General features: G+C 45.4%; 1 protein-coding gene across 3 annotated transcripts in view; it reads right to left on the bottom strand.

Annotated features, from left to right (window-relative positions):
* Positions 1–21,651: 21,651 nt before the first annotated feature.
* BMP3 (bone morphogenetic protein 3) overlaps positions 21,652–25,940 on the bottom strand; it is a 29,948-nt gene continuing 25,659 nt past the window's right edge. Inside the window, exons 3-4 of one of the 3 annotated variants that reach the window (XM_084970735.1) lie at positions 25,387–25,865; positions 21,652–22,891 (exon numbers count right to left, since the gene is read on the bottom strand). In XM_084970735.1, coding sequence (XP_084826861.1) covers positions 25,674–25,865 — 192 coding nt within the window. In that variant the 3' untranslated portion in view covers positions 21,652–22,891; positions 25,387–25,673. Of the gene's footprint in view, positions 25,866–25,940 lie in introns of all 3 variants that reach the window. The other 2 variants (XM_084970736.1, NM_001206388.1) reach the window with 2 other exon arrangements.

Consider the following 25,940-nt stretch of genomic DNA (forward strand, 5'->3'; position numbering starts at 1 on the left):
CAGACTCTTTTTACTTATAGGTAATTGATAATAATCATTTGATACACACACACACACGTTTATTTGGTATAATAATAAATCTTTGTTTTCTATTGCCAGGTATTGTACTAGGAGTATTTACATCCATTATCTCATTCACACAAGATTTTTTTTTCCCTTTAGGGCCGCACCTGCAGCGTATGGCAGTTCCTGGGCCAGGGGTTGCGTCAGAGCTGCAGCTGCTGGCCTGCACCTAAGCCACCCCAACGCAGGATCCCAGTTGGCCTACACTGCGACCTGCGGCAGCGCCAGAGCCTTAACCCACTGAGCAGGACCAGGGATTGAACCCGTATCCTCGTGGACACTCTTTGGGTTTTAACCTGCTGAGTGACAATGGAAACTCCACACACAGGATTTCAAAATAACTATGGGAGTTCCCACTGTGGCTCAGCACGTTAAGAACCTGACATGGTCTCTGTGAGGATGCAGGTTTGATCCTTGGCCTCACTCAGTGGGTTAAGGGTCCTTGGCCTCATCACATTGCTTTGGCATTGCCGCAAGCCCGAGCACAGGCCACAGCTGCAGCTCCACAGGCTGGAGAGGTGGCCTTCAAAAAAGAAAACAAACAAACAAAATAACTATGAACACACTGATCATTGACTGCTTTCCCAGCTAAATACTGGCCTCAGACATGCCTTTCATTCCCAATTTAGCTGTGATGGTTTTGCATGGATTAGTTCCAGTTGCTGTAACAATGCAACAAATTAACCCACAGTTGAGTTCTTTGGACGCCGTTTGACTGTTCTTCTAGATTCTGGGGGTCGGGAGTTTGGACAGCACCTAGCAAAGACGGCTTGCCTCTGCCTCACAGCATCTGGGGACCTGGGGGGAAGATTCAAAGACAGGGCTGACTCACGGGCCAGGAGCTCGGATCGCCTGAAGCCTCGTTCACTCCTGTTCCGGGAGCCCAGGCTGGGGCCACACACAGACCAGGACTGCTGTCCAGCGCGTCTACACACGTCCTCGACACAGTTTGGATTTCTCACGTCGCCGTGTCCTTTGAGTAATCAGACGCCCTTCTTGAGGTGACTCGGCGCTTCAAGGACGGGTATTCCAGCCCCAAAGCTGCGCTCAATTTTATGAACTGGCGTTGAAGTCACATGGCGTCACTCGGGCCGCACTTTCTGGGCGGAAGCCCAAGCCCACCACCCAGATTCGTGGGAAGGGAACGGAGGCGCCATTTCTTTCTTTCTGTTTCCTTTTGTCGTTTCTAGGGCCGCACCTGCAGCATATGGAGGTTTCCAGGCGAGAGGGTCAGATCGGAGCTGCAGTCGCCGGCCTACCCCACAGCCACAGCCACACAGGATCCAAGCCGCGTCTGCCACCTACACCACAGCTCGCGGCAATGCCGGATCCTTAACCCACTGAGCGAGGCCAGGGATCGAACCCACAGCCTCATGGATCCTAGTCGGGTTTGTCGGCCACAAAGGGAGCTGCCTAGGCTCCATTTCTTAATGAAGAGTTTCAAAGAGTTGGCGAGGAAGTTTTAAAACGACCACAACTCACTTTCTGGCCAGAGACAACTTCCTTTACTGCCACATGCAAAATAAATGTATTCCCTCTCAAGGCCCCCCTAAAAATACCATCTCATGACATCAGACTCAGGCTCAGTCCGGGGTCTTGTCATTTAAATTCAGTCCAGGAGCAGGTGAAGACGCCTCAGGTGTAATTTCCGGGACACTTTCTTTCCGGTCAGAAAGCTTGTGAACTGTGAACTAGTCATCCATCCCGAACCCACGATTCGGAGTGATGGGCTGGCCAGAGGCTACCCACGGGGACCCTTGCGTTCCGAGAGGGAGCAGACCGGGCGCGAAGCAGGACTGGTCCGTAGAGTTCTGAAACAGTCCTACTCCCCAGAGTCCTGGCCATGGCTCTTGGCTCCACCATGTAGAAGCTTGGCTTTCCTTTTTATTTTTCTGCAACAGACGGCTGGTATTTGCAACTGAGTAGATTTCTTAGCCTGTTTCCTGCCTGTAAATGTTTGGGAGTAGAGATGCCTTTTTTCAGTTTGTTTACCTCTGTGTCTTTATTCCAAGCGGACACATTTCCTTGAAACACTTTGTGAGTTTCCTATGTAGGAATTCATGATCCACTAGGTTGGGCACACTGCATCAGGCAAAAGCCACGCTCACACATCTTCTCTGTGAAGATGCTATGGGGGGAAAAAGATGATTAGACGTTCTAGTTTCTTCAAAGAGAGGGTGTTTACAGCACATGCTGAAGATGCATCCAGGGCCTTTTATCGCTTTGAAAGGCTATGGTGGTCGGCTTCAAAGACGCCGCCAGTGATCCTTGCTTGTGGTGCCCATGCCCTTTTATAATCCCCTCCCCTTGCGCGTTGGCTGACTTTAGTAACTTCCTTCTAACAAAGAGAACGTAAGTGGTGGGATGTCACTTCGGAGATTCCGTTCCAAAGCGACTCTGCTTCCGCCCGGCTCACCTTCCTTGGCACCTCCTTTGCTTGCTCTGACGGACGTCAGCTGCTCTGAGGTGAACTTCTCTAGGGAGAAGCTCATGTGACAAATAACCACGGGTGCCTCTGGCCAATGGCCAGTGAGAAAATGAGGCCCCTGGTCCCACAACCTGTGATGAGCTGAATCCTGCCGACAACCACAGGAGTAAGCTTGGATCCTTCTTCGGCTGAACTTCCAGAGGAGACTGTAATCTCCGCCAACATCTGCTCAAAGCCCCGCAAGCCTCATACCTGGTCATAAGCCAGAAGAGTCAGATATCAGCTCCCAGATTCCTCACCACAGAAACCGAGAGATACCAAATGTGTTGAGTTTACGAGCCAGGTTGGGAATGAAAGATGCACACGAGGTGGGGGGAATGAGAACAAAGTGGACACAAGAGGACAGGCAGGAATCCTTGAGGCAAAACTGGAATTTGTGGTGACAAACCAGAACTCATGAAGACAAACTAGAATCTATGTCTGTCTTTCATGGTGGCCAACCTTGGCCAGGTGGGTGGCTTGTAGGATAAGCTGACACCCGTCACTTATACCTGGCTCGGGATTCGCAGATGCCAAAGAGCCATCTGGTTGGAGCCAGAGCAACCACAGGCCTCGCGGCTGCCCTTCACAAACAAAGGTGAGCCAGCAGGGCAACAAACCTGGGCATGAGCTGCAATACGGCTTGGTCTCATGCCTGCCTCTAGAGTATAAATATGGCTGCCACTCACTTTGGCATTTCAGGTCCTACGTAAATTTCTCCTGTGGCAAAGCCAAACTCAGAATTACACAGAGAAGGGAGATCCAGGAAACATACTTCTGGCTTAGCTAAACTGACAACAGTACGAAGTCACTCAAGCTTAAATATATATATATATATATAATTATTTATAAAATAAGTATATATATAATAGTTATAAAATTTTATAAAATATATAAATATTTTAAACATATATAATTATATATAAAGTAATTATATGAATATATATAAAATATTTATATAATAAACACTAAAATAATTATAAAATATTATTTATAGTAATAAGATTTATAATATCAATTATAAAAACATAAAATATATACTGCACCACGACGGGAACTCCCTGTTTCTACATTTAATAGAAAACTTGACCCTGGAGAGGAGAGAAACTAACACACTCACAAATGTATTCAGTCAGCGCTTTAAAGGTTTTAAATCCTACTTGTGGTGTGGTATATTTTCAGGGTGCAAAACTAGTTAAAAAGAAAGGCTTGCCTTTCGTGGACTAACTTAAACCGGCCATAACTGCTGTGGTCAAAAATATTCTCAAGCATATACGCTCTACAAAGGCAGTCTAAACATGTGTATTATATACAAGTAAAGCTGTAGTGGTTTTAGGTGGTGGAGCGTTTGAGCTTTTTATCTCTTCATGTTCGGTTCGCTTTCTGCTACCTTTTTAGCTTTTATTGGGATGAAGCAGAGCTGCCCCCGTGCTTTTTTGCTCGAATGGACTCCACTTTCTAGATGCACCACATCTTTCTTTTGTAAAAGTCCGCATGCCTCTCTTCTGTAGAACAGACCCAAGGCACAGACTTAATGCAGCTTCACAGCCCCCCTTGGTTAGTTCTCTGCACTTTTTTCTCAACTCAAGGTCAATTCTGGTTATTCCTAGCAGGGTTGTACCATTGAATTTATCTTCTAGTTTCCACATAAGATGTACTGATTTTCTTTCCTTCTTCTTCCTTTTTTTTCTTCTATGGCTTGAATTCATGGTAGCAAATATGAAAACAAAAGAACAAGTGTTTTGGGTGGTTCGAAGTATATATTAAACAACTTGTTGGCTTCTCAGGGGGTCACCTACAGAATCATGTAAGGAACCAGTTTATCCTTTATTCCAATTTCTCTCTCGATGGAAAGGGCAGCCTCAGGATATATGGAAACACATCAGAAACCCATACAAGTCAAGTGTGAAAAGATAGACTAATAGGAATGATAAGCAATACCTTTTGGGTTCAAAATAATGTGTCGCCATCAGGAGAAGGAACGTGCTTTCTTGTAATCTAGGGGGTGCCAAAATTTGGGGCGCGTGCAGCCCTCTAAGGAAATGTCTTTCCGGATAGAGGACAGCACCTGGCGGAAGAGGAGGGTGTAACAGGCTTGCCCAGGGGGTCCCAGCACGCGTGGTGAGTTAGGAATCCCACTGCAGCAGCTGGGGTCCCTGCAGAAGTGTGGGTTCGATCCGCAGCTGGCACAGTGGGTTAAAGGATCTGGCGTTGCCGAAGCCATGGCTCAGATACAGTCCCTGCTCTGGGGAACTTCCATATGCTGCAGGTGAAGCCATAAACAGAAAATATATATATATATGCTTGCTAAATACTGGATCATTACTGCCCTTCTCACACCTTTTGCCTCTCTTTTCATAAATAGGATTGGTGTACTTTTTTTTTTTTTGGCTATACAGCAGAATTTGATATCATGATTTTACCAGCTAAGGGGATGCATTTGGAAGTACTTTTCTTTCTTTGCCCAGGAAGAGTTTAAATGTCACAGTATCACTTCCCTCTGCAAAACCCTATGAATGTCTTCTCCTCTCATTCCGAGGAAGAGCCCGAATCACTCATCCCCTGGAGTCTAACTCACCCCCATCTCCATAACCCCCGACGTCCTGCCCCGCTTCCTCCTCCACGGTCTCTGCTCCAGCCCCTCCGCCTCTTGCCCTTCCTCCAGCCTGGCAGCTGGACTCCCACCCACCCCACCCCGCCCCCCGCGGCCTTTGCCTGGCTCCTCCCTCTGCCCTCTAGCCCTTGTCCCCGCTCCCACCCCCACATTTCTTGTCTTTAGTTGTGACTCAGATCTTACCTTACCTTCCAGTGCGTTTGTTCTTTCTTTCTTTCTTTCTTTCTTTTTTTTTTTTTTTTTTTTTTTTAGGGCCGCACCTGCAGCGTATGGAGGTTCCCAGGCTAGGGGTCGAATCAGGGCTCCAGCTGCCGGCCTGCACCACAGCCACAGACACACGGGATCCGAGCTGCGTCTGCGACCCACACCACAGAGAACTAGGAACATTAGATTATTTTTCTGCATGAACTGTATCCGTTAAAAGAAAACCTATAGGGATAGACAATTGCATATGTATATACATATACACATGCACACACACACATATATATAAAATATATAAAATCAAAAATATATCAGGGACCTTTTTTTTTTGTCGTTTTAGGGCCGCACCCACAGTATATGGAGGCTCTGTCACAGGGGCTACAAACTTGACCTGTTCAGAGGAAGCCAAGGGGTTTCTTGTGGCACATTGGGTTAAGGCTCCAGCTGAGTCACTGCAGCAGCTTGGGTGGCTGGTACAGTTTTGATCCCTGGCTTGGGAATTTTCCCGTGCCACAGGCATGGCCAAAAAAAAAAAAAAAATTGGACGAAAATTAGACATGTTCGTATAAACCTATACTACTTCTCTCTTTTTCTTTTCTTTTTTTTTTTTTTTTTCTTTTTAGGGCCGTACCCACGGCATATGGAGGTTCCCAGGCTAGGGGTCCAATTGGAGCTATAGCTGCTGGCCTCCACCACAGCCACAGCCACTCCAGATCCAAGCTGCATCTATAGCCTACACCACAGCTCATGGCAACACCGGACCTTTAACCCACTGAGCGAGGCCAGGGATCGAACCAGCCACCTCACGGTTCCTCATCAGATTCGATTCCGCTGTGCCACGGTAGGAATTCTCACTTCTCTATTTCTAAATGAGGATTGAGCTGACTGATGATAAGCTTCCTGGAGAAGCTGGAGCAACTCGTTTTTGTACAAGTGAAAGCAGAATGATCTTGATTTTAAAAAGCATGAGTGCTCAGGGTTAGACCTGCCATTTGGCTTCTGTTTGCATTACGTTCAGCCACTTCTGATTTGTGTTCATATCTGAGAGGTCAGGGACGTGCAAGCAACTGTTAAAAACGGGGCTAATGTAAGAAGGAGTCAGCGCATAGAAAAGGATGGCAACTGCAAAATTTGCCCGGTCCTCCCTGACTGAACACTAGTGTGACAAAATGCACTCCTGAATGCCATTTCCTGAAAAAATTTTAATTGAACAGGTGATCAATAGGAATTCCATTCTAGATCCACTGGGCTTTTTTTTTTTTTTTTTTTTGGCTTTTTCGGGCCGCCCCCCCAGCACATGGAAGTGTGCAGGCTAGGGCCAAACTGGAACTGCAGCTGCTGGCCTACACCACAACCACAGCCCCATAGGGATCTGAGCCACATCTGCGACCTACCCCACAGCTCACAGCAACGCCAGGTCCCCCACCCACGGATCGAGGCCAGGGATTGAACCCACATCCTCATGGATACTAGTTGGATTCGTTTCCTCTGCGCCACAACAGGAACTTCCCTGTTTGGAATGTAATCCTGTAGATTAAATTGAGAGGTGAAATCACTTTGCTGTACAGCAGAAATTGGCACAGCATTGCAAATCAACTATACTTTAATTTAAAAAAAATTAAGAGGTGAATCTATCCCTGATTTTTTTTTTTTTCTTATTTCAGTGCAGCAATAGACCCTCACCAGGCAAATCCGATAGCTCAGAATGCTTTGGGGCAGAAATATCTGACTGGGGCCAGACACCTGACTGAGGGATACTTTCTCTTTATTTATTTATATTTATTTATTGCTGGCTTTTTTTAGGGCCACACCCGCAGCATGTGGAGGTTCCCAGGCTAGGGGTCAAATCAGAGCTGCAACTGCCAGCCTACATCACAGCTCATGGCAGTGCTGGATCCTTAACTCACTGAGCGAGGCCAGATCAAACCCGCATCCTCCTAGATACTAGTCCAGTTCATCACCTGCTAAGCCAATCGGGAACTCCTCTTTCTCTTTAAAAATAACAAAAAATAAAAGAGAAGGAGGGGGTGGGGGTGGGATTCTAGGAACATTTAAATTCAATCTCGAAATTCTACTGAAGAGCATTTTTCTATCCCAAAAGGACAATGAGTTCATGACACAGAGAAAGACAAACTCTGATCTCCTGGCTTATCTAGAATTGTCCCCTTTGGAAGCAAGGGCTGTCAAAGAACCTTCTGCATGTGGCGGTCACCTTCTGGGAACCCCAGCTCCTCGGTCAACGGCAGCAGGTCAGACCTCAAGCACAGTACTGGTTGTGGACGTCAACAGGCAGGGCTGTCTCTTCAGACTAATAACTGGACTCCACCTAGTGGCCAAAACAACAACCAGGATTTAGCTGCTTCCAGAAAGAGGCTTAACGCCAACGCCAACAGACCAGTACTGTTCTTGAGGTCTGACCTGCTGCTGTTGACCGAGGAGCTGGAGGAACCAAATAAAACAGCGAGGACAAAACCTGAGGCTTCCTCCGTATCAGCTCCTCCGATGGCCTCCGTTTGCAGCCTGGGTGGCCGAGGCCCTGTTGGCTGTGCAGTGCTTTTGCTCATTCTGGTGGTTTGTGAGATGCCTTTTCCTGTTATGGGGACCCAGAGAGGATGGCGGACAGGGGCCCGGGGCGGCGACTGGGGCACCATCTCTGCCATGTGACTTTGAGCAGGTAGGTCATGGGCTAAACCTCTGGGGGACAGAGTCGTCATGTCCCAGTTGGGAAGGTGGGATGCAAAGCTTTTTTCTGCTGGCGCTCCGCTCAGTGCTGCCTTGGGGTCAGGGATTTCCAAGTCCAAGCGAGAGATGAAGGTTTAAAGTAAATACCTAGACTACCTCCTGGACGGGAGCACGCCATGCAGAGTCTGAGGGTTAGATAATTACTCAGAGGTGCAGGAGTGAGGGGGCGACAGAACGTTAACCTGCATCTGTGTCTGTGACTGTCCATGGCTGTAACCTCGTCCGTAGCTATTCCCTGTGTTATACATGTGTAAACACACACACGTAACTTCACAGTCAATCTAAAACATTCACAGTCAACAAAAGACAGGTGGCCACCAGGGGAAAATATCTGGAACATGAACAGCAGATAACAATTTTATCTCATTAGTTTTATATGAAGAATTCTCACAAATTAATAATAAAAAGTAAGCTGCTTGGAGATCGAATGAGCAAAGGACATAAACAGGTAACTCAGAAAAGAACTACAGATAGTCAAAAATCTGTTCAAAAATATATTTAAACTTACCAGCAAATAGGAGTTCTTGTCATGGCGCAGTGGAAATGAATCCGACTAGGAACCATGAGGTTGCGAGTTCGATCCTTGGTCTTGCTCAGTGAGTTAAGGATCCGGCGTTGCTGTGAGCTGTGGTGTAGGTCAAAGACGCGGCTCAGATCCCAAGTGGCTGTGGCTGTGGCGTAGGCCAGTGGCTACAGCTCCGATTAGACCCCTAGCCTGGGAATCTCCATATGCCATGGGTGAGGCCCTCCAAAGACAAAAGACAAAAAAGATAAATAAATAAATAAATAAACTTACCAGCAAATAAATTAAGTCAACTTTAAGTAATTAAATTCATTTTACTTGCCAGTTAATAATGCAGTTAATTTAATAGTTAATAACAGTAAAATTTAAAATTCTTATTAGAGCAGCAAAGTTTAAAAGGCTTGCTAATCACTAGTACTAAGTGGGGCATGGAGAGAGTGGGCTCTTCCTGCAGTGCTGGCGACAGTGTGTGGCACTGATCCATCCGGATGAAGCCTGACGCTCTGAATCAAGACGGAAAAGGTTCTGTTTTTAGTAGACCGAAAAGAAGCACTTGGAAGGACAACTACACAGAAATGTACTTGTAGCAACCTCTGTTGTAGCATTTTTGCATAACAGTGAAAAAAATATCAAAAAGGCAACAACAAACAACCCTAAGTATTTTGCAGTTTGGGCATGGTTAAGTAATTGGGATAAAGCCCCATATTAGACTATTATACTATAATGAAGCTTTATGGATCTACATTTATAAGAAAAATATTTATAACATGTTAAGGAGAAACAGCTTACGAATGAATATCTACAGTAGACCCCAGTTTTATTAAAATAGTAAGTGTGTAGGTGTAATTAGCATGGAAAAATATCCAGAAAGGTATAAATGAAAACACTACTAGCAGTTGTCTCTTGATGGCGAAATTACAAACAATTTTCACTTTTCTTTAACAGCCTCCTCTGTTGTCTGTATTTCCCACAATTATGATAAATTCTTTTTATTATCAGATAAAGCAATTAAGCAACTTTTACTGAGGATGGGAAGGACGCCTCAGCCACTGAGGCATATTTCCCCCAAACTCTCGAACGATGCCTTCCGCTGGGTTTCCTAATTGGAGCCTATAATCTCCTGCTTCAGTTTATTGCACTACAGAGCTAAGTAAAGGAAATAGCAAGAGATGTATCTTTCACAGGCCATAAAAGTTCCATTTCACTGGTTTAAAAAAACCTCTCTTGTCATATCCCTTAGGCGTTATATTAAGACCCATATGGAAGGAGGTGAAAAGGAAACTTGCAGAGACACAAAGACGGTCTCGAAGGAGACCGGTCAGCAAAGAGTTTGCACGGTCAGGATGTGTCCCCTCCACCTGCTGTCATCCCCCCCCATGGTGGTGCATGTTCTGTGGTCAGAATGAGGGGGTGAGAGCTGAAGAAATGACCAGTGAGAGCTGAGAACAGACAAAGGGCTAGTGGGGGCCACTGAGGTCACAGGCCTTTTATGGGCACAGTGGTGACCACGGCAGTGACCGTCCTGTCTCCACACCTACGGGCCAGGGACTGACTGGCTCCCACCTCAGCTTCTCAGAGGACAGTTTTCTTCTTTAGCTCTTAACGTCGTGGTCCAGCTTACTCCATCTGCTGCTCCACGGGCCCTAATCCACTTGTGTTGGAATCCTAGCATCATCGTTCAGTAACGACGTGATACTTGGGCAAGTAACTGAACTCTGCACTGTCAGTTTCCTCACCTGAAGAGCAAGGATACCGCCATTGCCTCTAGCCCTCGTGAAGGGAGCACTGTGCTTCATGTCCTTAGTGCTCCAGGAATGAAAATTAAGCCAGTCTCTGTATGTAAAAGCAGAGCAGGTATTCACCCCCATGAGACACAAGTTGGGAAACGATATAATTTATCAAACAGACGAGACTGCTTTTGAGAGTAACAGGGGAGTGCTTTAATCAAGCCACCACAAAGCGTGATTTAGGAACTGACCTGGGCAAATTAAGACGGATGGTCACTCTGGTTTTAAGTTTCTTAATTTGATTCCCTCGAAGTATACACTGAAGCTGGATGGTTCCCTGTGGGATGTGGGTTGGGAGCGTCGCATGAAGACCCAAGCACTTCTCTGTGGTGAACTGATGCTGCATTCCCATCATTTGCTTGCTCGTCAGTGTCCCCCTGCTCTCTGACTTTCCATCCCTGGTGCCTGGCATCTTGCACATGCTCAATAAATGTTTATGACCAGCTGCCCTGGAACAATTCGTCTCAGGTGCCGGCAAATGGCTCCTGCATTTTCCGGGGGGTTCCTGGCAGGAAGCCCAGCTTTTTAGCAGTGGGATAACCACACTGGGAGGGTCAGTCTGGGGCAGCAGTGCCCATCTCTACAGCCTGTTGGGTCAAGAACGGAGGTCGCTGCCCCCTGCTCTCCGCACCATGTGCCGGGAGTCCTCGAGGGAGGAGGACACCCCTGGTCTTCTCGGCAGCCTGGTTGCCTCTCTGCTTTGCCAGCCGAACCCCTGTCCACTAGACCAGGAGCCAGTGCCAAGATAATCTTGTTCAAGCTTGTATTCCCAGGTTTTACAGAGGGCCTGGCACAAAGTTCAATAAATATTTGTGGAACGAAAAAATAAAAATGGTAAAAGAAAAAAAATCCAAAAAATATAAAAGGTGGCAAGAACATTGTCATGTGTCATAAATTCAGAAAATACACTTATCTTTAGGTCGCACTGTCAGTGTCCGTAGCATTGGAATAACGACACCTCACAGAAGCGCATCTCCGGGCAAACACCATCGTTAGAGTGGCTGTGGGTCGTAAGGGCGACGCCGTCCGCGCTGGATTCAGATTTGAGTCAGAATTCAGGTGGAGTCTCTCTCCTTTTAGTAACGACCAGATCTTGCACATTTACTTTGTTCCCCCAAGACTCTGGTTCTGCTGTTGTCGAGATGAAGCTGGATGTTGTGGAAAGAAATTAACAGTGTCCACTGCTTAACACATGAGAGAGATTATCAATATTATGAGTCCTATTGAAGATGGTAGAATTTTATGACTCTTGTTTCTATTATCCACGAAACACCTGGAAAATAAAAAAGTATCGTGAACATGCTCGCTCACAATTAGAAAATCACAAGATTTATTAGGTTTGGATTATTGGGAATTGAGAATTGATAGGTGCAATGCATAGAAACCCGTAATAACTAAAAGTTGTATAATATTTTATGATGCACATTGGATTTCTCCAATAACAAGATTCACAACGCTGGGATAAACTATGGGCTGTTGGTAGGTTTCCATGCATTACCGAGGCCTGCATTTTTTCCTCACCATATTATTTGGGAGTTCCCGTGAACACTAAAAGCCATGTGTAACTCATTTACCTGGCTGATTTAAGAGGAGTTTGATCGTTTCCAAAAGTTTCCACTCTCTCTTTCCCAGCCAGAACCTCAGAATGCAGGTGCATCAGAGACAGGAGGGAGTTTAACGTAGATTTGTTGGGTGGGGAAGAATATTTGGAAAAATACTTTCTTAGGACTGTGTGTGCGTGGGTGTGTATGTGTGCACGAACACGGAAGCATTTCTGTCTACACACCACACGTGAGAAAGATCGATGCTACAGGGCAAGATGTTCCTGCATCTGAGGAGAGAAAGACTGCGTTACAGAGAATTGTAAGGACTTGTTGCGAGCCTTGGAAGCATCGCAAAGCTAGGGCTTGAAACAACTTACTCCTCAGTCTTTAGAGGATTCTCGTTTAGGTCCACTGAGCTTCCTACGTAAATAAGCCTGTTTACTTGTAGATTTCTCAATCCGAATGTAGACGTCTTCTCAACTTTCACACTTGGTGTATCCACGTCATTATCATCTAATTATTTATCATGGCTTACAGTTTCCACCTCGAAAATCTTACTTTATTATTGGCTTTTTCTCAAAACTGACTTGTAAGCAAGAATGAAAAACTCAGCACTCATTTTCATTTATCCATCCATCTCTGTAGACGCCATATGGAGGAAAAAAAGTGTACAGCCACCTCTACATATTTTGAAAACATAACTAAGATGCAGTTCTCGCGCACATCATTCCATTTTCAGTCCAGAAGCGAGAGCACTTCCCGTGGGTTGACACAGCCTTGTGGACCCTGGAAAGTTAAAAACAAGTTTTTTGAAAAAGGGTTTTAGAGGGACACAAGTCCTTCAGAAAACAGAAAGCGCGCGTTTCCTCTCTGGGTTAGAGAGACTGAAGGTGTCCCCTTGGCTTCTCTGGGAAGGAGCAGCAACTGGCAAGTGTGAAACTGCCTGCTTTTTTCTCGTTTAGACCCACAACTTCCTATTTTAGCTTGAAGATGGCACCTTTCTGACAATTATCTTTAAATGTTTATTACTTATTTTGAGAGCAATCCATTTCAAAGCCAAGAGGGCTGACGAGAAATGTGGAGAATAAATCATTTCCCTTGTTTTTTTAGAACCATTTAATTTTAGCATCGCTGTGATATTTTTCCTGTAACGTTTTACATGCTGTAGTTAATGCCTTTCATTTGTCAAATCACTTGCTTGTGGAAAAATTAATGAACAGGTTATTAACAAAGAGGAACTGAGATAACTGTTGATGAACAACAGGGTGAAATGGTTTAACAGGATTTCACTTCTCTCCACCCATCTCTCATCTATGCACCTTCCAAATGTCCAGAAAGGGCTAACAACCAATTTCCTGCAAACGTGGACTGAATGGATCAGGAATAGCTGGGGACAGATTTAACGTTATCCTATGAAGCCGTTTCGCATCGAGGGAAAGGCACTGGGAGCTCTCTGTGGCGTGTGATGCGCTGCAGGAAAGAGGGGCACAGCTGGGTCTGGTGATTAGCATCTGTATTATAAGCAGCAGGTGAGTAGACCTGGACGCTGTGCCGGGAGAAATGACCCGAGGCAGATTCTGGGTTCGAGGGTGAGCAACATATAATCTCAAATAAATGTGGGTTAGAAACTACGCATTGTAAGAGTTGTTTAAGTTGTAGTCAGCCAGGCGGGCACTGCATCTTTTATCCCGTTCCGAGTCTGCGTCCTGGCCGAGATCTCCGTCCCTGATAGGGCACCTTTCCAGATGAGGGACGTAAAACAGACACTTTTTTCCCTGAAAAGTCAAACTGCTTCCTGTTTACCCTTAGCTCAGCACTGTCCAAGAGCATTTTCTGGGATGATGGAAAATATCCTTCATCTGTGATGTCCCATCAGGCAGCCACTCATCACAAGTGGCTACTGGGCACTTGACATGTGCTTTGTCAGACGAAGGAGCGGAATCTGTGATTGCATCCAATTTTAATTTACTTGAAGTTAAGCAGCCATGTATGTCCAGGAATGCCGGTACGCGGGTACTCGTGCAGCCCTGGAGTCAAATGCTTCTAACTCTTTGTCCACAGAGGGAATTTTTCTGAATGATTTAGTATGAGATGCTCGATCTTAAAAACCTGCACCAAAATGCAAACTCAAGCTGCCTGCCATTCAGACCACGGAAGCATATCTTGTCTGGGGTCCCTCCACTTCCGACCACTACTGTTTATATAGATTGATGAATAAATGACTACTCAGGACCTCTTGACTCTACCTTTGGTCATGTGACACTCTTCAAATTCCCAGTGGTTCAAAACAGACAGTTCTCTCTTCTCTTGTCTCTCTTCTCCTCTCCTCTTTTTTCTTTCTTTTTTGGCAGCCCTGTGGCATACGGAATTCCCAGGCCAGGGATTGGATCCTAGCCACAGCTGTGGCAATGCCGGATCCTTAAACCCACTGTGCCAAGCTGGGGATCAAACCTTCCTCCTGGTCCTGCAGAAAAGCTGCTGATCCCATCGTGCCACAGTGGGAGCTCTCCTTTACTTTTATTTTCTTTTTTGAGTAAGAGGCTTTATAATCAAAATAATTATTTTTCATCAATCATAAATGCTCAGGTCTTGTCTGTCATTTTCCCACAAATTCAATAAACTTAAAAAGAAAATCCTTTCAATAAGTTAATATTGAATGTGCGGATTCAATCATTTCATTTTCCACTTATTTTTCTTGGTATCATAATTCGGGTTTGTAGACCACCCTCTTTCTATGTGTGCCTAATAACCATTCTTGGGGGCTATGGAGGCTTCTCACAAATTCAGATTTTATTTTATTTTGGACCACACCCAGGGCATATGGAAGTTCCCGGGCTAGGGGCTGAATCAGAGGTACAGCTGACAGCCTACACCACAGCCACAGCAATGTGGGATCTGAGCTGCGTCTGCAACCTACACCACAGCTCATGACAACACCAGATCCTTAACCGACTGAGGCCAGGGATCAAACCTGCATCCTCAGAGATACTAGTCGGATTAATTTCCACTGCTCCACAACAGGAACTCCACAAATTCAGATTTTATTCCAGAGAGTTGCAAGAGATCTGAGAAAGAATGATAACAAAAGCTCAAGATACTTTAAGATTTTTAAATATAAATAAAATGAAATATTTAAATTTCAAGGAATATCCTTGTGCTTAGGTGAGTTCTTCCTTGTTCTCCAAAACCACAGGGTAATTTTCTTATGGGTTTTCTCAGGCACTGAAAGCAGAATGCAGCCAAGGAGGCTGCCTTCCACAAGACAGAAACGTCTCAACTTGATCATGCGTTCTAGGTCTTCATTCTGCAGCTAGCTGAAGTGGGATAGACTGTAGAAGCAAGTCCTATGCCACTCTGTTAGAGGAAATGGAATCTGCAGATGACATTAGAGGCAGCAGGTAACTTCAACGTGCTCTCAGACCAGCCTATCCAGCCTTAACCTTCTCTTTGGAATATGCCATTGTGCCGAGACCAGCTCAGCGGCTGAGGGCTGAAGAAAGGGTGCTGTGAAAGTTAAGGAGAAAAGTTAACATAAAGCAAGACACAGAGGCATTTATCTTAAGTAAAGGTGGGAACCGGGGTACTCGAGGTCTCAGGGACCAAGAGCCCTGCCTCAAGAAACCCCACTGCTTTTATTGTGCTCTTGAGGATGAGGCCAAGTGAGGAGGGGGTTGTAGCTGCAGGATAGAGGCTTTTTAAAGATATCTTAGAAGTCTCATAGCCGGTTGGTGATTAAGCTTTTGTTCTGACCTTTAGGCATTTACCAATCATTAGCATTGAGGAAGCTCGGTGTCAGCTATCTATGCAGAGCATCTAGAGAATCAGCCTAGGTTGGCGCCTCGGTTCTCCTGGCTGATGCATATCCTGCTAAGGACCCCTCATGAACCCCTTGGGGTCCTGAGGCTCATCTTCCTCTTATTCTTTGGAGGACATAGCAGGCTGTGCAAACGGTGCGCCTATCTGCACAGGTCCAGCGTGCCTAGACCCACGCATTAGGTCCTCATTCAGCTGACCCCATGAATAATATATGCCTCTAGGTCTTTGTGCTTAAGCTCACGTCATTCACCAGCACTGTGACTGTTTTTCAAGCAGGAAGATAGGGTAAAGCAAAGCAAGATAGAGTTTTCAGCATAGAAAACAGAAGCAAAGAGCCTAAGAAAAGATTGTAGAAACGTCTCGAGGCACCATTGTGCCTTGCAAGTGTTACAAAGTGAGCTTCAGGTCAAAGGAAATGAAAGCCCAGCTCCAAAGGGCTCAGTTGCCTCCCGCGACAGAGGCAGGCCGTCTACCTCTGCGCTAGAAACTCAGCCAAGCACTACTGTCAGCTCCCGGTTTCCCAGCTCAGGTCACTGACACCGGAGTCCGGGCTCCAGTCCGCGCGTAGCCTGTTTCCACTGCCAACATTGTGACATTGTGTCATTCATTTCTGCCATTTCTAACAAATAAGATGACTTAATGAAATTACATATACTGGCCTCAAGTTTTAAAGTCCACGCATGTTCCTATGTATGCACGCCAGTGTTTATAGAGACATAGGAAAATCACCAGAAAGCAGGGCTGAAGTCCTATCAACACCAAAACGTTTCTCTTAAATAAGTCCATTTTGGGAAAAGTGCTGTCACATGGTCCTTGCACATAATTGCCTCACCTCTGAACTGCTGTGTTCACATCTGGTCATGAGGTGGGGGCTGGTTTTGACAGGAACCTGATGGCAGTTTGCCTGTGTGTTTTGAGTCTGAAAATGTAGTTGGCTGATGTTTTGAGTCAAGGGGTCAGAATAAACCACACCTCTTTCCCTGCTTTAGAGACATACACTGCACTGGAATTAGCTCTGTGTGTGTGTGTGTGTGTGTGTGTGTGAGAGAGAGAGAGAGAGAGAGAGAGGGAGAGAGAGAGAGAGAGAGAGAGAGAGAGGGAGGGAGGGAAGGAGGGAGGGAGGGAAAGATTGGGTGTGGGGTTGGGATGAAAGGAATGTGGCAGAGGAAAAACACCTGCTACCTTGCAATTTAGCTTTTTCCAGGACTGGATTTCTTATTGCCCTCACAGCAGGGTTTCAGTGCCCCAGGTGGAAAACCAAGTTGTCCCAAACTAAAATTGACACCACTACGGATGGGGGGGGGGGGCGAATATGCTTCATATTCTGACGTTGTAAGTATCAGACTATTGGATGGTGTCACAGGATAGACGTCTCTCTCCCTTTCAGGTTAGGGCTCCAGGACCCAGACAACCTTGGCCTTGAGACAAAGCACAGATGGGTGTTCATCCCCATCTGTGATGGGGCTGGAGAAAAAAGGCATAATAAGCAGGGTGGGGTGATTCTTTAAAAGGAAATCCGAACAGCTGCCTGGAATTACTGCTGTATATGCTGGTGGGCTCCGTTTAGGTTCATGATAAGTGTTCCCTCTGATTTTAAGAAGTGACATAGTTCTGATCACAATTCATCCCATTTCTCCCCCTTCCAGCGGGACTCGACTTCCGCCCCCCTTGTCAAGGGGGAACCGCATGGAAGAAGCGTCCGGGTGGAGGAGGGGCTGCCCTCGGTGACCCCGGGGGTGACAGAGTCAGAACTGGCCATTCCCCAACCGGCCCCTGTTTCTCGGGGGGGGGGGGGGCAGGTGAAGACGGAAGATCACTGATCACAGTCCCCTGTGCCCTTGTTTCGGGGGCTCTCGGAGCTGAACGGGGCACAGGGAGGTGGCCAACTGCCCACGTGACGGCGTCGCGGGGACCGGAGAAGGAGGCTCCGCGGGCCGCCCCCACCTCTCGCCTCCGTTGTCCCCTCTGCCAAGGACCAGTGTTGGGGCGACATTTTTCGATCCTGTTTCCGTCTTTCTTTTCAAAGGGACCCGCTGAGCGGACCGATGATGGGAAGACAGGACAGGCTCCGTCCCTCCCCGACCTTCCGCCGTCAGAAGTACCTGTTCCGACCCGCCTTTCCCGCCCCTCTGGGACCTCGGCTCCAGGGAGGCCCTGCGCGCGCCCCGGGGGTGGGCAGGGAAGGGCAGCCCTGGGAGAAGGGCCTCGGGTCCAAACCCGAATCAAGCGTTGCCATCGTGAAAACGTACTTTCTGCTCCCTGACGCCTTCGTTCCCTGCATTTCTCGGAACGCAGCGTCGGAAGCAAAGCGGACAAGAGAAGGTCCCTTGGGAGGAGCCCCCACCGCCTGAACCCCAGCTCTGACGGCAGCAGGGCTCTGCCCTCGGGGAAACCAGCGATGCTCTCCATTGGTCAAATGAGGATAACGTCTGAGATCCTACCTCTCAGGACCAGGTGAAGACGCATTCATGGAAAGGCACACCAGGCAGGCCATACATCAAAAAGCAAATATTCTGGAGCATTTGCTTTGTGCTACAAACATTCCTAAGTATTTCATAGGTGGTACCTCAAGTAATCCTCAGACCTCTGTGAGGCAGGGTCTGTGTTTTGATCTTCTTTTACAAGGAGGACGTGGAAGCACAGAGAGGGTGAAGAACTTACCCAACGTCACACAGCTAACAGGATACAGAGTTGAGATTCTAACACAAATAGTCTGGCATCAAGCCTGAGCTGGTAACCCCTGTGCTAGCCTCTCGAGTTAATGACGGAGGACTCTAGCTTTAAAAAATCATTTTCCTACTAAAATGAGAGATTATATGGTCTGAATACAAGTATGGAAGATAGGCAAGTCTCGAAAACACCATCACATGATAAAATGAGACTTTCTGATCACCTGACCGAGGGAAGGTTGACCACTTTCCTGGTCCTTCCCCTCGTGCGTCCCACTGTCCCTTGCCTCAGTACTTTTGTCATTGTTGCTCTTTGCTAAGACGTGATTGGGACAAAAATACTTGTAACTTGTGATTTATGAAGAATGTTTGGGTCATAGAATCTGGTACACTTGAGAAGAAAGAGACTTTAAAGACCATCGAAGAGAAAATTCAGGCCCCCAGGAAGGGATGGAACGTAACGAAGCCTACAAGCCCAAAGCTTAGCAATGCCAGCACCAGGATCTGGGATTACCTCAGATACAACTAAAAAAAAAAAAAAAAAAAGAAAAGAAAAGAATACCATAACCCAAATTAAATATAGAAACTCGTTCCATGAGAACATCTTTTCCGTGTGTGTGTGTACACACAAGAGCGTGAAGAAAAGACTCGTGGGTTCTTTAGTTTTGTGGGTGGTGGGGCTACGTGTAGACCCTGTGAGCGTGTGCTTTTCCCCACGGTGGCGTTAAAACACGACTCAACTCTTGCTTGTTGATGTCCATTTGGTAACAGCCACAGATACCTGGGAAAGCATGGACAGCTTAGACATCGATGCTCTGAATTATCCAGCACATCTGCGTTTATCTAAGACGGGGCTTTGGTACAAGGCGAGTCATCTTTGGTAACACAGGCATACCTCATTTTTGTGCCTCACAGAATCTGTGTAACAAATTGCAATTTTGTGGCAATCCTGCACCAAGAAAGCCGTTTTTCCACAAGCATCTGCCCATTCTGTCTCTGTCACATTTTGGAAATTCTCCAATATTTCAGTTTTTCACTGTTATTGTATTTGCTATGGCGAGAGCCACGACCAGTCATCTTTGATGTGACAAAGGGGAAAAGATGGCAGTTTGCTGAAGGCTCAGATGATGGTAAAGCATTTTTTTAGCGATAAAGTATTTTTAAACTAAGGTCTCTGCATTTTTTTTAGGTGTAATGCTAATGCACACTTAATAGACTACAATGTAGTGTAAACATAACTTTTGTACACAGTAGAACACCAAAAATTGTGTGTGACTCGCCTGTTTTTGGTAACATTCGATTTACTGCCGTGCTCTGGAACTGACCTCCCACCATCTCCGCGGTGCCTGTACCGTGTGATTTATGGGACGATATGGATTTGGAGTCAACATTCCAGTTCTCAATTCACTTCCCTCGTATCTTTTCAGAGCTACAAAGCCCTATCCTAAGAAGTATTTCAAGGCAATTCTTCTGGCAAGAGAACTGAGCCAGTGAATTACAATAGCAGCCCTTCTGGAAGTCTTCATTAGTCACAGAACTAACCATCCTGATAGTGCGATGAGGCGGTTAGTACTCCTCCAGGGCGCATCACCCTGGCAGTAACTGGCAGTGCCAGGATTCTAATTCAGAGCCTTTTGATCTCAAAGACATTGCCCTCTCCATGGTGTTACTAAGGGTTCTAACACCAGCTTGTTCAGCCTCTCCTCACATGGCACTGGCATACGCAGCCACTCAGTATACAGCAGTCAAGATTCTTCTGGATGCAACTGACAGACAAGGGCTCACACCTACTTAAGCCAAAGGGAGCACGTTGAGTTTGCAGCGCTAGCTCATGTCCTCCGTGCTCAGGAAATGCAGCTTCTGAGAGACAGGGGCAGAACCGGGAGTATTATCAGGAACAAGGCAGCCCCCCGCTTCCTCTGCCAGGCTCCGTGTTCTATCTGCGCCACAGTCATTGTTCCCTCTCTGAGCTGTCAGATGCCTGTCTTTGTTGGTGTCAAGGAACCCGCTTCTGTTGACAGAGCCGGTTTTCAGAGGTGGGTGTGAGGAGTAGTCGTCCCAGTATGTATACACATCTTTTCTGCAATTCCTCATGCGGAAAATGGGAAGACCAGACCAGATGATACTAATTGACAGTAACTAAGTCTTCATTCTGCTTCCAGTGCATGGCAGTGTAGTTTGCATGTATTCTCTCACTAAACCTTCTAACAACCCTGTAGGGCAAGAAGTTTCCCGCCCCATTTTACAGGTGAGAGAAGTGAGACACGGAGAGGCTGAGACACTTGCTCCGCAGGATCTTTAAAGTCTCTGATGGTTCTAAAATGCTCCAGTGTTTAATCAAACATCACAGCCCGAATAAATGTAGCAGAGATAAATTAGATGAGTGGAAATAATACGAAAGCATATTTTATCTCTTAGTCTCAGGTCATTTTTCTTTTTAAAGAGTAAGGTACGGCCTAAACAAAAACGGTGCAGTATATCTTAATGATCAGATGCATTACATTATATGCCTGCCAGGCTAAAATGGACAGGACGTGGCAACAATGACAGATGAAATAAAGCTACTGTTGAGAGAGTAATGCAGGGGAGTTCCCTTCGTGGCTCAGCGGTTAACGAATCTGACTAGCGTCCATGAGGACACAGGTTCGATTCCTGGCCTTGCTCAGTCAGTTAAGGATCTGGTGTTGCCATAAGCTGTGGTGTAGGTCACAGATGTGGCTCGAATCCTGCGTCGTTGTGGCTGTAGCGTAGGCCAGCAGCTATACCTCTGCTTCGACCCCTAGCCTGGGAACCTCCATATGCTGTGGGTGTGGCCCTACAAAGACACCAATAATAATAATAGTAAATGAAAAATATTTTTAAAAGGAGTAATGCAGGCATCTGGAATAAAAAAAATCTCTAAGTGGGAGACACGCAGTTTGTGGTTAAACAAGAGATGTCAGGGGGTGGGTGAGGGGAATGAAACAATTTAGATTCAGTTTCTCGAGTTTGGAAGACACAAGAATGTCCCTTATGGGTATATCTCAGCATTGTCCACAGGGTTAGTTACATTTCATGTCATATTGTTTATAGCTCATGATGCTCCATTCATGACACCATCCGAAAATTTTCACCTCTGTGCCCAAGAGCTTTATTATCTCTTTTCAGATGCAGCCTCGCTTTCCACTTTTCCCACGTTTTGAAAGTGCAGCCTTTCCCAATGATACGTAGGAGAGAATGGGGAAGAGTTCAGTGAAGCAATTTTATTTCCAAACTGTATTGCGACAAGCTCCCCATTCCTGGAGGGCCGTATACAAAGGCAGCAAAGCTTACACGTCGGCAGGGAGGCGTCCTTCACAGTCTCACTGCAGTACACCCCTGAGGGAGTGTCCTAAAGAACCGAGTGTCATTTTGCACAGTAATGACCTTAGTAAAATGACTTTTTTTCTCACCATCTAAGTATGAAAATTATTACCATTATAGGAAGGCAACAGTCATTAAATAAATTAAAAGCATCTTTAAAGTTTTTCCATATACATATATACTATATATTTTTAAAATTGCCCTCGACTGTACAGCATTCAGCTCTCAACTAAAACATTTACAAAAACTATTGTGGAAAGCTGAAGGGAAGGCTTGCTTCTCAGGAAAAGGGATCATTTAAGCACCTATGAACTACATTAAGATACAATATTCTCAAGGGAAAAAAGATACACAGAGAAGTCAGACTCACCCAAGATATTTAATCTCACGATAAATCTTACACATCAGGTGTGCAAAGCTATTTTCTAACCCACCTTGATTCAACCAAATCAATATCCAGACATGACTTGCTAGCACAGAGAAAAGTGAAAGACTCGAATAATGTAACTATAGAAAAAATTTTAGCGTTCTCTCTGTGGCTCAGTGGTAGCAAGCCCGACTAGTATCCATGAGGAAGCCGGCTCGATCTCTGCTTGCACTCAGTGGGTTAAGGATCTGGCGTTTTGTGAGCTGTAGACGCAAGCTGCAGACGCAGCTCAGATCCTATGCTGCTGTGGCTGTGGCAAAGGCCAGCAGCTGCAGCTCCAGTTCGACGCCTAGCCTAGGAACCTCCATAACCGGTGGGTTTGGCCCTAAAAAAAAAAAAAATTTAGAAGCCAGGCTGATGTAGTATGTTATACACAGATGACTGCCTATGAAAATAATAAATGGGCAAAAAGATTTTTTCCAGGAACATTACGGTAAGCAATCTTAATGAATGATCATCAGTTAGTGTACAGCCAGATGGGTGTAAAACTGGCCTGGACTGTTGCCGTCCTGAGATCTGGGGAGTCCGATCTTCCAGTTTAAATTCTACAACCCCAAACCCTGTAAATGGTATAGTATTTACACAGGCTACAACAAAATACTTTGAAAATACTATATTGACATCAGCAGCCCCTGAATTGAATTTGAATTCAAAACAGTTATTCAAAAAATTCATTTTTAAGTGACTCTGTGTGTGTGTGTGTGTGTGTGTGTGTGTGTCTCATGTGGAGGAATCGGGGTGGGAAGGTGGTCGGAGGAGAGAAGAAGAGAAAAAGGCATGATAGGAAATAGCATTATAAATATGATTTCTTTTCTCATTAATGCCACTTTAATATCAGAAGAGCTATAAAAAGTTTATATAGTCATTACAGAGACACTAGTAACTAACAAAGTGTGAAAGAGTCACTCAATTTTCCCACTACTTCATATAAATTTTTATTAATTAAAATAACTCATTTAATTCAACACCTACTATTAAAAAGCAATCTTCCTCTGTTTTTTGAGACTAAACTTTTTCCCATTTGTACCATAATATTCCTCAATAGAGTAGAAAATTATGGTTATAAGGTCACTGAGAAATAACTACTGGTCAAAAACTAGTTTGATTGCTAAGAGACTATCCACGATTTTTCACTGTGTTGTAATTTTGTCATATCAAGTGTTCCTTAAAACTTAGTTAAAACACTGGACATTTTTATTATTTAGAGATTTTTTTTTTGGCTATTGTAAGGATTTAATCTGTATCAAGTGGGCATCAATTTAAACTAAGAAAGGTAACAGACAGACATCTGGATAGAAGCAGGCTGAGAAGTACCACTGCGAATTGCTAGAGGTTTTGGTTGATAACACCTCTAGAAAAAACAAAAGTAAGAATTTCATCCAATCTACCCATGAAAGTTTTCTTTTTGAAAGGCACTATGACCAGGATTGGGCAGCCACACATTGGCTCACTTCTGTTATAGACTTTTGCTTTCAAAATTTTGATAAAAATGATGAAGAAATCATTTCACCCCTAATGTCTTTCTGAATCTTTATACCACCAGAACCAAAAATGCGCTGGAAGAAACCACAGTACCTCGGGCAGCAGGATGTCGCTCGTTATTCAGAACAGGTGTGTCTACTTCGCGGCATCCGGACACACTCCGAAAGCGGCCACGAACTCCGCTTCATGGCACTCTACTAATGGGTTTCCAGTAAAAGAGAAACACTGCTTAAGCCACGTGGAAGGCCATCCTCGCTCACAAACACCCAGGTGCAAGATGGTTTTGTCTTGGGTTTAGGAACAGTGACACTTGCAGTTTTTAGCTCCATCACTACCGACTAATCCAGAAAGCTGTGTAGGACACAGCAAGTGTTATAAGCTCAAACTTTCAGCGGCAGAAGGCTCTTATAACTCAGCTCGTCATCCTCTTCATTTAACCAATGAGAACCCTAAAGACACACAGTTAACAAGTGCCTTTTCCAAAGTAGATGCTCAACTAATATTGATTAAATTATGAGCCACCGCCGGGATAGCTATAGGCAGAGACAGAACAAAACCCTGTGTCTCCTGATACTTCCCAACCTCTGAATTGGCTTGTTTGTCTCGGATGAGGTCAGACTGAACTGAGATAGGGATTCACCGCAGGTGGAGCATCAGCAACAATCCACAGTCCGAAAACATTCTGTCACACACATAAACACAGTGAGGAAAAGATCTTTGAAACAATTTTTCCAGAGCAAAAGTGTCAGAGGAGGTATTTAGGACGCGTGGGAAGGGAGAAAACAAAGAGGCGTCTGTATTTGACTCCCTTTCTTGGGGGATAATTTTTAGTAAAAGCTTTGCTAAAGTGTAGATTCCATGTCTGAGCCTAAAGGCTTGATCCGTGTGAGAAGAGTGCCTGGACCTGCTCGTGGCTGAACAATGGTACTGAACATGTGATCGTGCTTAGATGGGTCACTTCAAGAAATCAACCATGTTCCATCCATTTCTGAGCCTTGGTATCTGTTGATTACTTGCTAGCAAGTAAAGGCACAGGAGGAGAAATAAACATGTAATTGAGTTTTTAAGTTCAATTTAAAAGAACACAAGAAAGTACTTGTGGAGAAAGGATACCAAAGCGGAAACAACCTGGGTTTCTGAAACCTGGGTTGCTGTTGCCCTTTCCTGGAGCCGTGAAACGAAAACGTGGATATTTACGACTACAGACGGCCGGGCTACGGAGGGGCTCTGGGCACGTGCTCTTGGGTGACTCTCTCCCTTTTGGTGAAGTTCTCAGAATTGAACAGTGCTTGCCAGGACATGAAATGGAAAAAACCAAACACCAAAACCCCGACAGAATCCTGTGCCGACTGAATTATAAAACCATGTCAGGCAAACCTGCCTACGGAGGGCGCAGGCCCCTGGCCCCGCGCTCACACACACACACACACACACACACACACACACACTGGCATTCAACACGCACTCGCCACGCAACCAGCCACACGATGACCTGTGGAAAACACAGGGAAACAAGAGTCTCAACACATTTTAAGATAAACATCGAAGCTGACTGGATTATAAGCACTTGCTGAGTTGCTCAGGAATCTAAGGCAATAAGCCGACTTTAAAGAGGAAGTGACTCTAGTCTCCAGGAGCAGAGGTAAAGGATAAGCTCCTGGTTCCTTTTTCAACCTAATTTCAAAGCCCATTTTACAAAAATAGATGAGTGTGTGTTCTTGAACAGTTCTAAAAACAGTCTGCGCCATCATTTTTCTTGTGCACTTTTTTTTTTAAAAAAAGGAGACGTCCACATTTACTAAAATCTTGCTTTTAGTTACATTCAGAAACACAGTCCAGGTCTCCTTAGCAGAAAGCGTCCGTCTACTTGCTCATTCTCTTTTGACTATTAAAAAATCTTTTGAAATGAAATGCATTGGCAGTGCAAGAAAAAAAAAGTCCATGAAAATAAACTAATGATTGAAGGAAGCTTCCAAATGAGCTCTTTGCCAGGTTATCTGCAAGCACAAGACTCCACCGTCATGTTTGGATATACTTTAAGGACCACATTCTTATTTTCATCAAAGAATAAGATACTGAGTGAGGACATCTTCTCTGGCACACAGCAAGGCTCAGGAATTCCAGGAACAACCCCCACAGCTCTGACTATACTCTGGATGGTGGCGTGATTTGATGGCTTCAAAGACTAGAAAAGAAATGAGAGAACACAAGTTAGACGGAACATACGCTCTTCCACCCTCCGTCACCAAGATGTGTAGAG

The sequence above is a fragment of the Sus scrofa genome, chromosome 8 (genome assembly GCF_054392235.1).
Source record: "Sus scrofa isolate SSC_HxYL_T2T_F1_AM1 chromosome 8, Sscrofa_HxYL_maternal_Yorkshire_Landrace_v2.0, whole genome shotgun sequence".
Classification (NCBI taxonomy): Eukaryota; Metazoa; Chordata; class Mammalia; order Artiodactyla; family Suidae; genus Sus; species Sus scrofa.